Source organism: Octopus bimaculoides, chromosome 22 (genome assembly GCF_001194135.2).
Source record: "Octopus bimaculoides isolate UCB-OBI-ISO-001 chromosome 22, ASM119413v2, whole genome shotgun sequence".
In the NCBI taxonomy this organism is placed as follows: domain Eukaryota; kingdom Metazoa; phylum Mollusca; class Cephalopoda; order Octopoda; family Octopodidae; genus Octopus; species Octopus bimaculoides.
The window spans coordinates 37,219,363-37,235,350 of NC_069002.1; the positions used below are offsets into that span (position 1 = coordinate 37,219,363).

Consider the following 15,988-nt stretch of genomic DNA (forward strand, 5'->3'; position numbering starts at 1 on the left):
TAGTCATGGCAGCAAAGTTACACTTCCAGAGTTGGCAATCGTATGATGTGATGGATAACACTCCAGTTCTTCTGATATTCCATAAATATTGAGGAAGCAAGAAAGAGCTTCTTACCTTACGAACAATACTTTCATCTGCTTGGGTTTTCTTTGGCATCGTATTGTGAGCTTTTCCAGCTAAAGAAGCTTCCAGCTGACAGAAAGGCTTTGGTAAATAACCACACTGAGTGAAGAACTTGCCCCACTCAGCAATGTATGTTTTGAGAAGAGCTGATTCCTCTTGATGTTGAAGAACCCTCTGGAAGAATAAAGAAACATTAAAACTGAAAAAAAATCAGAATTCTGCAAAAAAATAAAACTAATCCTTTCTTCATCATTAAAAAAAAAGAGTAAAGACCCCTTCAGTCAAAAGTGACCAGGGGACTGCACCTAGAAAGTTACCCTCCCAGACACAAATCCGGACAAAGTTGTTTATGGAACAACCCTTTGCACATGGTTTTTCCCAAACCTTCACATCGCTTGCCCTGCTATTTGACACTTTCATATCACACAAAATGACCAGCCGCTAAGTTAAGAAATTTCTACAGTTTTTAATCGCTCTTCATTCTTTCATTCATTTAACATGTCGTTGAGTTAAAATAACTTCCGAATTGTATCCCTTTAAATACTTGCCATAATTCTCATGTGTTCTCAACAATAATTCTTTATCGTAATTCACCCCACCTCCACCTACAATAAAGTCTCTGTCTGCCTCACTATTGTCTTTTTGCTGCTGCTGTTTCGATTTTCTTGTGGCGAAGCTAGCCTTTGTTTGTTCATGATGCACCCACCCTTTCCTGCTCCCACCACCAATACTGGAAATCCCTTCTCCCATGTCAACAATCTCTTCTTTTATACCGAAAACTCCTACAGGGCTCTGCCTCACTCCGGCACCAGAAGCCCTGCATACCTCTGTTCCTCCCTCCCCACCAGACCACCTGCCTTCTTCTCTCACTTCCCCCTCTCTCTATATATATAATGGACTAACTAAATAGCTGCCCATTTACTTATTTCCATGACTTTCATCACCAGATCCAACAACTTGATACCTCTGTAATTATTCCTATCTAAAGCGTCACCTTTACCTTTGAAGCAGTTGACTATGGTACAGTTCCACCAGTCATTGGGTATGACTCCAGGTATCACTTGATTGACTAGACTATAGCCTACACCATCAGATATTTTAAGCATCCCAGCAGTGATTCCTGATGGACCGGGGGCTTTCCCAGTCTTCATACCCTTAGTAGACGCCTATTCAACATGGATCGAGGCATTCATGTGTCCTAATCATTTGACTGAAGCGGTAAAACGCAAGCTGCTGGAGGTCTTTGCTCGTTTTGGAGTGCCCACAGCTTTAGTATTGGACAACGGGCCTGAAACTCTTGCCATCAATGGGTTGCAGAAAGATCGAGATGCCTGCTTACGGTCCAGCATTTAACAGCACTGCTGAAAGGGCCATACAAATTGTGAAAGCTGCACTGAAGCATTTTGATTCAAAGACAGGGAATTTCAGCAACTACTTGAACAAAATTCTGTTCAACCATCGGGAATGCCTCAGGTGGTTGTAAATTATCTGCAGCCAAAAAGTTAATGAAAAGACCATTGAGGGTTGCTCTAAGCCCATTCTTTGAAATAAGTGAGAATGTGATACACAACCCCCCCCACCCAACGTTCGACAAGGTTGCATCCAAGGCAAAATATGTGATACATGCCGAAAAGATGGACCCTCCTTAATCCATGGATTAAGGAAGGTCATCCACTGCAGTTAGTGGCAGTTGAGCAACTGGCCCTGCTGAACACACGGGAACCAGAACTAGAATTGAGCACAACACCTGGCACAATGGTTCATGCTGAGTCCAAAAACGTGTCTGGTACCACAGTCCAAGCACAAGCATAATAATGATACAATTATTTTACTAAATTCTTCATTATTTTCAAAATTAACTGAAATAAAGGCAGTGTATTTTATCAGAAATATAGTAACAAAAGAATTACATAAAATTTCAAAAGAATAAATAAAACAGATTATAATTATAGGAATTGATAAAAATGAAAGAAAACAAGTTGGACATTGAAAGTATAGCAAGAATCTGTTGTGGCTTACAATTTGAGCTTGTCGTATAAATTCCAATATGTCATCTTGGAGTGCCTGGTACACCTTCTGGGGACCTTTTTCATCCCATAAACACACGGAGTGTACAGCCCTAGATTTGAAAATGAAAATGAAAATAAAACAGTATTATCTTTTACTTGTTTCAATCATGCTGGGATCCTGCCTTAACAAAGCTTTGAACTAACTCAAGCATCCCCTCCAACTGAACATGCTTTGGCTTTTATCAGACAAGAAAAATTTCTGCCAGGACCAGATGGTGAACACACAGAACAGCTGTTGGCTGGCCATGCTCACAAAACATGCACCGAGAGTGATAAAAAACAAACATCCAGTCAACATCATGGTGTTTGTAGTGATCACTAGTGATGGCAACGTTATGCTTATATTCATCTTCCCACACAGCCTCAAACTCAACACGGAGGCCTACATCAAGTGCCTGGAGGAGGTAGTGCTGCCCTGGGTCAAGAGGGTAGAAGCTGGAACATCCTATGCCAGGCAAAAGGACTCTGCACCATGTCATACAAGCAGAACCCAGTGATGGCTGTCAGACAATCTCTGCAACCACATCACCCCTATCATCTGACAACCTAACTCCCCACACTGCAGCCCCCTTGATTATTATGTTTGGGACGTAGTTGAGTGAGAGACCAACAAAATTCCTTGTAACACCAAAGATGAACTGAAGGCAAGGATTATGGCAGCATTCACCAACTTAAACAAGGAGACTGGCTGTCCAGAAGAGTTGTAGGAGTTTCTGAAGCCGTCTGGAGGCCATGATTGAAACCAATGCCGATTTTATTGAATAAATTTACTCTTTAGTATTTCAAGATAACCTTATGTAATTTTGGTAAATATATCTGTTAAAATGAGATGTCAGTGTTATTTTCATTTTTGTGTAATTTAAAAGACAATTTATTCACCGCACCCTGTATATATATATATATGCACACACACAGACACATAATCACCAAAGGTCTCAGTTACTTGTCATTGCCTCCACATATACACACACAAGTATTTTTTAGTTTCTATCTACCAAATCCACTGGTCCTAGTTTCCAATCAGTGGGACAGAACCGATACCCACATGGTTGGAATGCAAGTTTCTCAACTTATGCCTGTAATTATGGGTATATTATAATAAATTGATGCAGAAAAAAATAAAACTTACCAAAACAATTCTTGCCATTCAAATTTTGTCACCCTTTCTTGGCGTAAAAGTTTCAGAACTGTTGGGCGCATAGTAGGCCATTTTTCTTCAAATTGCGATTGCCCTTGCTGAAATGGAAATGTGGTTTATTACAAATACATCTATGTCATTAGATAACTGGAAATTAATCAACTTTTAGTGAAAGTTAATTACTTTAAAAATATATGTGTAATTTTGCGTTTTAATATTTCACTTAAGCATTGCAAGACTAACAACCTGGTGTAGAACTGTTGTGGTGATAGAAATTAACACCCTTGTGTGGTTAAAAGGTGGACTCGTTGAACTCTTATAAAGAGTAACGTGTCTCGTTGAGATGGGAAGAAGGCATTGGTGTCTCACATGCTGGTAGTTGGAAGTTATGCCTGTGAATGCATTGCTTCACTCCTGCTTCGTTAAAATCATTTATCTGCAACTCAGGATATAAAAGCAGTGATGAGATATTCGAAGCTTGCGTTGGACAGTCAAATATTTTGGTACGAAACCAAAGAAAAAATATGTTAACATGGAGGATTTATTGGCCTGCATAGCAACTGCATCAGCAACAGTTGCTGGAATTAATGTTGAAGAAGTTTGAAAGTACTTCAGGGTTGTTCATGCCAGATGCCATAGCAAACTCAATTGGAGGATTTGTTTATAATCCAAAAGAAGGTATTACTTTCCCTGCATATTTTCCAAGATATGAAGAAATCTTCAAAGAAGACTGTAGCAATTGGACTGACGAGAAAAAAGTGCAACATAAAAGACACCCACCACATTCTTGGAGTGGATGCCTTTTAGGAAAGGCATGCAGCTGTAGAAACCAAATCAGACTGGAACCTGGTACAGCTCTCTGGCTTACCAGTTCTGGTCAAGCCTTCTTGTCCACACTAGCATGGAAAATGGATGGTAAATGATGAGGAGGAGGCGGATTCTTTCCTACTATAGGAACAAGGCCCAAAACTTGGGGGGGGGGGGCATTCAATTACATAGAACCCAGTCCTCACTCATCATTTAATGTCCACTTGCCATGTTGTCATGGGTTGGAAAGTTTGACAGAAACTGGCCAAATAGGGAGCTGCCCAGGTTCTAATTGTCTGTTGTGGCATGGTTTCTCTGGCTGGATGCCCTTCCTAATGACAACCACTTCACAGAGTGTACTGAGTGCTTTCTATGTGGTACCAGCATGGGTGCTCTTATGTGGCACAGGCACAAGTGCTTTTTATGTGGCACCAACACTTGCAAGCTCCCCCAAAAAAGGGACTCTGTCGTACATGCACACTGATATCACCCATCCAATAGAGCAATGCTGGCTTCATTTCTTTGCATGTCCTCTGTAGCCATAGCCCATGTCTCACTGTAATATAGCATAGCTGTACGTACAGGCATTATTACAATCTACCTTTCAATCATAGGAAAAGGCCCCTTGTTACAAACAAAGGTGATAGGGTTCTGAACTATGGCCCAGCTTGCTCTTATTCTACCAACTATGCTTTCAGAACTTCCTCCTCTACTGTTAACTTGGTCACCTAGGTAACAGAATCTGTCTACTACTACTACTACTGGACATTTGAGGACATCTATTCTCTGTACATTCTTAGTGTTTATTGTACCTGCACATCTACCACACACAAAGACTGCTTTTTTTCTGTTAACCTTCTCGTGATACTGCTGCACCTATGTGTCCATAGCTTGCACTTGGTATACAGTGTGGAGTTTCTACCAACTCCTTTCCTACATATTGAACAGGGCCATCTTCCTGAAGGGATTGGAGATATGTCTGTGTTCCTAATTACTAGGACTTTGGTCTTAGCTAAATTAACTTTAAGGCCCTTAGATTCCAGACCTTGCTTCCACACCTGAAATTCCCTCTCTAGTTCAGGGAGTGATTCAGTTATAAGAATAAGGTCATTAGCATAGGGACACTCCCAAGGGCAGCCAGTCTTAAACTCCTTTGTTAGAGCCTGGAGAACTATGATAAACAAGAAGGGGCTGAGAAGTGATCTACTTGTACACTAAATTCATTGCTATGGTCGTTGCCAACCTTTACCTTACTGACAGCATTTCTGTACACAGCTGTACAGCCCTCATCAAACACTCATCTATTGATAGCTTTTAGAGTGAACATCAGATGAGGGAGTGAGGGACCCTGTCAAAGGTTTCCTCCATGTCTACAAAAGCCAAGTACAGAGATTTATTCTTGGCTTCTCCCAGGCACGAAACCAAACGACATCTCATCCAGTTTAACTCCCTTCCTAATATCTGTAACTTTCATGACCTGGTCCAACAATTTAATACTTCTGTAATTATTTCTGTCCAAGGCATCACCTTTTCCTTTGTAGCAGTTGACGGTAATGTTGCTACACCAGTTGTGTATGACTCCCTCGTGGATTAACAATATAGGTGACTAACCCATACCCCACTTGGCCAGATATTTTCATCATGTCAGTGATGATCCCTGATGGGCCAGGGGCATTCCCTGTCTTCATATCCTTAATTGCTCTATCTACCAAGCTACTGTCAATTCAGATAGCTGGTTCCTCTGTTGCATCGACATTAGACAGACTCTCCTTCTCCCATGCATTCTCTACTTTTACCAACCATCTCATAGTAGCATTTCCAAGTTTTTTTCTTCTTTGCAGAATCACTAACTGCAAGTGTACCATCATCCATGTGAACACACTTCTCTCCTACATCATAATTGTCTTTCACTCACTATCATGCAATCCGAAACACCTCAAGCTGCTGGCCCTCATCTCACAGAACACTGGCAAACTTCTTCCTTTCCACTTCTCTCCTGGCGAAATATACCCATCTCCTAACCTCCCATCTAGTTATTTGATATAGTTCCCTGCTCCTACCACTGTTCCAGTCCCATTTCTTCACTCTAATAGCCGTCTACTACACTGTTCCACCACCATGTCACATTAGATCTGGTAGGGACTTTGTACCAGTCAAAAATTTGGTCATTAAGTTGTTCCATAGAAACCTCCAGTTGTTCTCTATATTATGCTTCTATATCATTGCCAGTACCACCAGACTGGCCCTCGTGCTGGTGGCACATAAAAGCACCCACTACACTCTCGGAGTGGTTGGCGTTAGGAAGGGCATCCAGCTGTAGAAACTCTGCCAGATCAGATTGGAGCCTGGTCCAGTCATCTGATTCGCTAGTCCTCAGTCAAACCGTCCAACCCTTGACCCATACAAGCGTGGAAAAAAAGGATGTTGACAGAACACAAAATAAATCTTTTTTTAATATTTAACCCTTTTGATACCAACCCATCTGAAACTGCCTCTGGCCCTGTGGTACAAATTTCTTGTTTTCAAAAGTTCTGAATTAAAATCTTCCACCAAACCTTAGTCATAATTTATGTTCCTAACACTAGCTTAATGATAGCTAAGTTATTTTACTAAATTCTTTGTTATATTTAAAATTAATTGAAAGAAACACAGAGCATCTCAACAGAAATATGGTATCAAAAGGGTTAAACACCTGTACTGCTGTTGAAGCATTGCATTGGAAAATGATATTGAACATGTTTATCTCGCACTTAACCCTTTAGCATTCAGATTGCTCTATCAAATGTAATGCTTATTTATTTACATTAACAAAAACTAGTCATTCATTACCTTGTAGCTTTGAGTTTTCAATGTTATGATTATTTATTTTTAGAATAATATTGTAAGGTAGGTGTGAGAGGCTGGATCTGGCCAGTTCGATTATTTTGGCCAGATATGGCCGGTTTAAATGATAAAGGGTTAAAGTGGATGATATCAGTGATACAAACATGATTGCTTTTATGCACCATGAGTCCATAGGAGAGGTCCTCTCATGATAAACAATGCAATAGTCTGTGTTCTAACATCTAGTGGGAGATAAATACTGCTTCTGTTGCTAGTTATTATTATTTGAACATATTTTGCATATATAAATGTCAAACAAAACAGACTTCAGTAGTCACGAAAATTCTCCTCACTCGTATTAAGTACAGTAGCAGATGCATGTAAAATGTTAAGAACAAAAATCAATATTTTCCTTTTATATGCTACCATAATTAAGTGTTAGAATATGCAGGAGCTCGTTCTGTGTTGCCTAATAGTGAATGGTTGAGAGATATCCCTCTCCTCAGATAGGGGCATCAGTCAGCTGCAAAGTTTACTGGTTGAAGAAATTCAATTCAGTGTTGGAAATTAGCAAAACATTTGCTGGCTGTAGTCTCCTTGCTACTGACAGTAGTAAACTATACTCATTTTAGGGAACAGGACCATGGACAGTAAAGGCTAAAGTAGATGGGTCCTCCATTCATTTCGATAATGAGCTTTCCAGAAGTTCAATCAACAGAACTACATAATCATTGAATCATAGTGTAGGCAGTTGAGTATTCCACAATATAACATAAAGAAAAAAAAGTGGTTGTTGTTGAGACAGGGTGTGTGTGGGTGTGAAAGATAGATAGGTAGACTGTTGTCACCATAGTAACTAGTGAGACTTTCACTGGATGACAGTCTACTATTAAAAGAAAATACATGCATAATTAACAGATATTATTACAGGCAGCATAGCGATGGACTAAGTCCTATTATAACATAAATGTCAGGCAGAACCATTAAGACACTGCATGTAACAAAACTAGGCCCATGGATTACATTCCATCCAATGGGCCTCCAGTGTTTTTTTTTTTCTAACCAGTTTCACTCACAAATTTTGGGACAACCCAAGGCTATGGTAGAAGCAAATTGATGACCGGATATGAGCTGTTGACACTTTAGAACCAGGCATGAGCAAATTCTGACTGGTATGCCTAACAAAGAAATTACCTTGAATTTTTTTTTTTCTTAGTGGTGTGGCTCACCTGATGAGTCATGTCTCATGCAGCCTGCTTCTCCAAAAAGGTTGCCCATGCCTGCTTTACATAATAAGTCAATGCCCTGATTACCTAGACGTTACTGTTCTAGAATTGATTACACTTATAGGAAAGAATCCCAACCATTAGCTAATACACAGACAAATATTATTTCTGACTCAGAAAGTCAAGACGAGATACATTGGTGAAGAGCTGCATAAATAAGGTCTGTAACAATGTAACATTAGAAGTGTAAAAAAACAAAACATCTGATTGAAAGACAATTGATGGTTTAGTGATGGCAACAACTGTGACAACAACATGCAGTTTTAAAAACAGTGGTTCTCAACTGGGGTCCAAGATTTTGTTGTTAAAATTTATCTGCAATAAATTGGTTATACTTCTACAATACACAAAATAGTTCAACAATTTTTTTTATACAATTCCTAATAAAATTTATAAAAATATAATTTTGTTAAACACCGAATGACTAGGGAAGGGGGGTTCAAGGTAAGTAAAATAGGAATCAAAAGAGTCCACAGGTAAAAAGTGGTTGAGAAACACTGATTTGAAAGCTGTTCTGAAAACCATTTGTCAGAATTAGTAGTGGTAGATCAATACCATGAAGGATTTAGTCATATTTCTTTAAATTTTGAGCTCAAAATCTGCTGGAGGACAATTGACTTCACATCCTTTGGAAGTCATTGAAATAAGGAATGAAAAACAGGGGTCAATTCAATCAATTATAGTCTTCCTCAAAATGTTTGGCCTTGTGATAATTTTTTTGTCTTTTACTTGTTCCAGTCATTAGACTGCAGCCATGCTGGGGCACCACCCTGAAGAATTTTTTTCAGTCAAATGAATTGACTCCAGTTTTTATTCTATCACTGTCTTTTGCCAAACTGTTAAGTTACAGAAGTAAATACATCAACACCAGTTGTCAAGTGATAGTGTGGGACACACACACACACACACACACACACACATATATATATATATATATATATATATATATATCTACAACAAATTTCTTTCAGTTTACATCTACTAAATCCACTCACAAGGCTTTGGTAAACCCAAGGCTATAGCAGAAGACGCCTAAAGTGCCATGCATTAGGATTGAACCTGGAACCATGTGGTTAGGAAGCAAGCTTCTTACCACACAGCCATGCCTGCAAAAATCAATGATTAACCTTAATAATGGTCCTTGCTTATCTGCATTAAATATCATAGTTAAAACTTTGTTGAATTTATGAAATATATGCACTAAATCAGTGCTAAAGAGCAAAATCTTAAACCAAACTGCATAAATCAAAATGAATGAGGGATGGAACTTTCCACGGTGAGTCAGTGAATATTTTAAGAAAAGGAAATATAGGAACATTAATAAATAACTCAGACAGACAAAACACACACGACATGGCTATTTTCAATATCATTTCGTGTTACACTTGCCACACAATTTCCGAATGCCAAACATTACATACAAAGGCACAGGCATGCCTGTGTGATAACAAGTCTTGCTTCCCAACCACACCATGAGCATGCGTTTTCTAATGTAGACCCAGGCTGCCCAAAGCCTTGTGAATTTGGTAGAGAGAAACAGGAAGAAGCCTGTCATATAAATAGATGGGTGTGTGTTTGTGTGACTGTCTCCTTGCTTTGACTTCAGGTGATAGTTGTAAACGAATGTCACCACCATGAAACTGGTGTCCGTCGTCGTCTCCACTCTTCTATGAAAATATGTCTGGTCATGGGAAAATTTTACCTTACACGGAAAGGGCGAAAGTTGACGAGAGGAAGGGAACCTGGCTGTAGTAAGTCAGTCTCAACAAATTCCGTCTGACCTATTCTGGCATGGAAAACTGACGTTAAACGACAACGATTATTTTATATATATATATATATATATATATGCCTTCTCTAAACGACCCCTAATCCTTTACACCATTAGTCATGTGATACAAGTGTAGTTACTGCCTATTAAACGATGTCCAAAGACCAGAGTTCCTTTTATATTTGCACACTAATAAATAATAATTCAAGAAGCAATAACTGTTTTATTAATCTAAACGCATACAACAACAAAAATGCGAAGAACAACCTTTAGTTAAAAGAAAAAAATAAACGTGAAGATATGACCAGGACACGAAGATCGAAATCATAAAGTGAGAATTGGGCATGCTGAAAGGTTTAAGATCTGGATATAAAATATGAATTAAACTTACTTGTGAAATGAATATTTTCTTAAATATATAATATAAATTATTTTGTTCTTGTAAAAGTACAAATGTAACAAGAGAAGACTAATCAATTATACTCTTTCTTTGACAATACTAGAAATTCCTGCATACATCAAGTTTGCACTGAGAAGAATTTGCTTATGTCTAATGGTCCAGATAACAATGTTTAAGGAAATAAAAAGAAAAACTATCTTGTTTCATAAGTACGGGAATGAAAAAGCGAGAAATGTTTATTTAATATTAAATCATCAAATATTTTATTTTATGATGGTCAAGATTGTATAGAAGGATTAAAGAATGTTGTTACTTGTTTATCTAGAGTGAAATCTGAGCGGTTAAATTTGTTTTTTTATTTTTCAACCTTTTCTCAATGCAACTTCAATTAAATGTCTCCAGCCAATTAAGACAATAGATCACTCATAAGTACGATCGGTTTTCCTGTCGGGGGAAACACTAATCGGAAATAATCGATATGAAGTAATTAATAAAATGACATTAAAAGAACACATACTAAAAATTTGCATTTTTTTCTTTCAATATTTTATAAACAAAATATCTACTTTAATCTTACTTCGAACAGTGGAGTGATGCGGGAGGTGAGAGAATTTTAACGGAATATAAGCAGTTCCAATTTATTTTTCTCTTTGTGAGAATTGGCAATTGTACAAACTATGGCCTAAACGGTAAATAATATAAAAGCGCTGTGAAATAAGACATAAACCGTGCATAGAAACTGCAAATATTTCATTTCATAATTAAGAAGAATTTCTATTTAATGTAATATAGTGGAATTGGTTTGTGTAACTAAGTCTTTTATTTGAGAAGTGGGGTCAGATTTGGTAACTTTGGACCATATAACATTTTAGTTGGAAAATAGTGTTTTGCTAAATCTGCTACAAAGTATATAACAAGTTAATGATTGTCATTTCTTGTCAAATATATGATTAAAAATGAAAAATACCAGCTGTACTACCTCGAATGATATATATAACACGAAGATAGAAATGCAAATTTCAGGTTATTACCTATATATATATATATATATATATATATATAAGACCTCGAAAATTACAAGGTGACTACAAGAATCAACCATTATAACAGCCACAAGTGAAGACATGTGAGAGACTTATGTAAATATTTCAAAACTGAGAGGTAATATTTACGTATGCACAAAGGATAAGTCAAAAGGTATAAAAAGATAAACAAAAGAGAGAGAAAGGGAAAAAACGATTGTCTTATTCTTTCTCATATTGATATTTCATTTTTTTCCCACGAACACTCAAGTGTGTAATTTTATATAATGAAAATATAAACTCTATAAATTATAGAGAAGAAAGCAAAAAACAAAAAGAAAAACTGCGGTCCATTTTAGTTTTTACGAAGGAAAATATTTGGGAGCGATATTTGAAAAGATATAACTGTGCTAGGGATAAAACGGTAGATTAGAGATCAAATGTGATTTATATTATAGCAGTAAGTATATAATAATCCGGACACAAGTAAATATAATGCACATGCTTCGGGGGTATTTAGTAAGCTGAACGAGTCAAACGTGTATTGTTGTAGTTTGATGAGGAATATTGAAAGCAAGTCGGGACCCAAAGTTGAAAGCGTTGAGTTTTACGGCAGTTTTAAAATAAAATTGAAATTAAAAATAGCTAGATAAAAACAGAATTAAGCCTTGTAATGCACAGAGAGAAATAGGGCAAGAATGGAAAGGAATAATCAGGTAAAATGTCCTACAAGAATCTGGAAGAGGCGAAGATCATTGGACTCACCTTTAACATCGCCATATTGTTTCTCGAGAGAATCTCGCGAGAACTGACAAAACAGCATGGCGGCCGACAAGGCAGACGAAGAGCAGAACCACAGCGGAATCCCCAAGGCAGACTTTGTGGTAGGTTACAGTATTTCTAGGCAATGGAAACGATTCTTATCTTCAATTTGGGTTACGCTTGAGTGTTTCCAATGCAGTAATTACTTACTGTTTTGTAAATATTTAATATTTTTTTTCGTTTCAAGATAAGGAAGAGGAACTAAAAAGAGAAAATAAGAAGATAACTTGTCACACACAGCTTCTATCGATTATTTAACCTAATAATTAAATATTCTCTCTTAATAATATTTTCCTCTTGATAATTTCGATATTTTCTGAGTAAGCGTAAGAAAATAATTATCAAAGATGATTAAATACTGCACGGGAACTCAATGGAGTCAATCTTAAACCATAAATGTTTAAAAAATGTTTTACATGAAGAAACATAAAAAAAACCCCAATAAGTTTATTATGTAAATTTTTATTGATCTGCCATAAAAGGAATATTTATTTCAGATTGACCCTTTTCTCTTCCATTTAGAGCCCACCAGAAACATTACGTTTCCCAATTCACCTTTTAATATTGAAACATTTTCCCATTCTGGTCTTGACGCTTGTTGATGAATCTTACCTGCGACTCGTTTCCTTCAATATAAAAGTTGACAATTAAAGTTTAAATATAAAATTTTACTATCGATCCCTTAATTATTCCTTCTGTCTCCACGAGAATTTAAGCTGATGCCGTTTTCAGTTGATTAGAAAAATATTTCTAATTTGAACATTGATGATGATTCATATTTCATGTTCAGAACGTCGAAGCTATTTTCACTCTTCCATCGCTTTTAATTCGAGTTTAATTTTTCCGAGATTTTATTTATAGAATTTTGTTACCTCTCCATCTTTCATTATTTTTTTTTCTGTTCACAAGTAGATTGAAATAATATATTTTAAAATACTGTTGACCTTCACATAACTTACGATATATTTTAAATTCCTGTGTAGTTTAATTCGTTAGATTCGTATAGGTTTTTATCGGTTCATACTCAAGATTCATTTATACCATATATATCTCTGTAAAGGAAATTTCATTCAAAAACAAGTATTTTTAATGAAAGTTCTGAGAAAGCCAAGTCGCGTGGGGTGGATGGAGGCACACTTCTATATTTATCTTTTAAAAAAATCGAATTCTATAACGTTAAAACGTTCAAATTTTTGGTTTCTGTTCTCTGGAAGCTGCTATAATGGCTGGAAGAGAGTTTATGTGCTTAAGATTTCTAAGCTTTTTTGTGTCTCTCTCTAGGGGTGAAAAATGGGGTACTATTTAAGAAGAGTGGTCCCTTCGCGCGCACCCGCGCTAGTCAGTAGACTAGTCAGCACCTGCGATAGAAAAATTTTTAAAAAACCCCACATGTATAAATATGTGCAAACTGTAAATCGGAGGGGGTGGGGTGGATTTATCTATCAAAACAAACAACCGACTGAATGAATGAAAATAAAGAAAATTAAAATAAAATCTTACTCAAAAGTAGTCATTAAGAAAAGTGAAGATAATGAAATAAAATGTTATTTACTTACTCAAAAGTGAACCATTCTGAAAGATGTTTTAGAATGTTCCAAAAACATTCGTCTCCAGTCTTCCCACATTTCCCCCCTCCAAAGAAACTCGTCAAGATAGGATTCAATCATATTTGTGTGTACTTCCATCATGCTCTTGAATTTATGGTCCAGAAAAGTCTCCATAAATATCTCATGGCAGGTCTTTCAGAAGCAATGGTGATAGAGTGGTATCAATACATGAGACATAGTAAGTCACCATCTTGTATGTAATCCCTACAAAGTTGGAGGAGTTAGGGTACATCGTCGAAATAGACGAATCATTTGATGTGCCAAAGGAAGTATAATAGAGGCAGAATACCACAGGAGAGGTGGGGTTTTTGGAGGATGGGACAGAGAAGACAAAATAGGACTTCTGGTGTTCCTCTGAAACTTTGCTCCCCCTTATCAGAAAGTATATAAAATCAGGAACGATTACCCATTCGGATTGTTGGAGTGGATACAATGGAATAGTTGAAATTGGTGTTGGACCATGGTATTCCTATTTCAAAGTGAACCATAGAGAAAAAATCTGTGAATCCAGTAACTAACATACATACCAACTCAGTTGAATGTTACTGGAAAAAATGTGAGAAGCAGATTCAAAAGTATGATGGAAGTATACACAAATATGATTGAATCCCATCTAGACGAGTTTCTTTGGAGGAGGAAAAATATGGGAAGACTGGAGATGAATGTTTTCGGAAAAATTCTAAAATATCTTTCAGAATGGTTCACTTTTGAATAACGACTACTTTTGAGTAAGCAAATTTTTATTCTCACTTTTTTTAATGACTACTTTTGAGTAACATTTTATTTCAATTTCAAAATTTGTTTTATTTTCATTCATTCAGTCGGTTATTTGTTTTATTAGATAGATAAAGGGATAGATAAATTCCCCCTCCCTCCCATTTACAGTTTACACATATTCATACATGTAGAGGTTTTTTTTTTATTGCAGGTGCTGATTAGCGCATGTGTGTGCGGTATGTGCATCCGCTGATTGGCATGGGTGTACATGTCAGGTCCACTCTTCTTAAGTAGTACCAAAAATGGATATGAAAGGGACGAGTAGACATGTTTTGGTGATCTTTTGTTTTAACTTTAAGGCATCAAGACATAGATCATGTGGCAGCCCACGTTTTTTCATATGATCGTTTTATTATTATTCATGAATTGAAATTCTGTTTTTTTTTTCTTTCAGTCTCATGCTTTTTCTATGCATTATCCATTGGTTCTTAACTGGGGTCCATGCAACAAAATACTAAATTGGGAATCCACAATAGTTCTTTAAAAGGTCCATGAAAAATGTTGCTTTAGACATATGTATTGATACATATTGCAAGAAACAGCAAGGTTTCTTTCTCATTTACATAGTTCAACCTACACAAGTTTGTGTATGGAAAAACGGAATTTTGAAAGATGTTTCTATAAAACTAGTTTTTAAACATTGAATGATTATAAGGGTCCACCAGAATAGAATAATAATTAAAGGGGTCCATAGATTAAAAATGTTTGAGAACCCTTTTTATTATAGAAGAATCCCCTATATAACTTACTTTTGTTATTTTTGAATTCCTGTCATTTAAAACTTCTCTCATCTGTCACCTGTATTGTAAGAGTTTCTATTTTTATATTTCAATTCCTTCCCTCGCACTGTTATCTCTCTTTTTTCAAACTTGGGTTTGTGCCAAAACCGTTATGCGGTTTCAGTGTGCAGTTAAAACTGTTTGACTTCTTTTTCACTGCAAATGACTTTGGCAAAGGCATGGCTGCCACGCCTTTCTTTCAATCATAAAGCCAAAACATCGTGCAGCAATTCAGATATGTACTTTTATATTGAGTTCAAATCCCAACTAGAAAATATTGATCTCGGAGGAATAAAGCCAATACAAGTGTTTGCTTTATCCTTCTGAGATTGGTACAAATAGCACAAATACTGTACTGCAGTTGATTTAAGTCAGCTTTATACCTTCCCCACTAATTTGTAACCAAGTGCCTAAATTAGAAGTCTTCAGAGGCGATCCTTGGGAGATAGAGGTGCCAAAACTGTAACTGAACAGTGAAAAACAGTCGCATACTCCATATTAGTATAAATTTGTTTGAAATTTTAAAGTTTTTCCATTATTTTGTCCAAACCCGTATATATATA

At 36.7% G+C, this 15,988-nt stretch overlaps 2 protein-coding genes across 2 annotated transcripts in view; one reads left to right on the forward strand and one right to left on the reverse strand.

The window, feature by feature from the left end:
- The window catches only part of LOC106877123 (cullin-5), a 25,103-nt gene extending 12,820 nt beyond the window's left edge, over positions 1-12,283 (reverse strand). The window contains exons 1-4 of the mRNA XM_014925920.2: positions 12,206-12,283; positions 3,323-3,429; positions 2,144-2,243; positions 116-298 (exon numbers count right to left, since the gene is read on the reverse strand). Of these exons, the coding sequence (XP_014781406.1) occupies positions 116-298; positions 2,144-2,243; positions 3,323-3,429; positions 12,206-12,220 (405 nt within the window). The 5' untranslated portion in view covers positions 12,221-12,283. The remainder of the gene's footprint in view (positions 1-115; positions 299-2,143; positions 2,244-3,322; positions 3,430-12,205) is intronic.
- Positions 12,232-15,988, forward strand: part of LOC106877124 (prefoldin subunit 3) — a 13,646-nt gene continuing 9,889 nt past the window's right edge. The window contains exon 1 of the mRNA XM_014925921.2: positions 12,232-12,324. Coding sequence (XP_014781407.1) covers positions 12,262-12,324 — 63 coding nt within the window. The 5' untranslated portion in view covers positions 12,232-12,261. The remainder of the gene's footprint in view (positions 12,325-15,988) is intronic.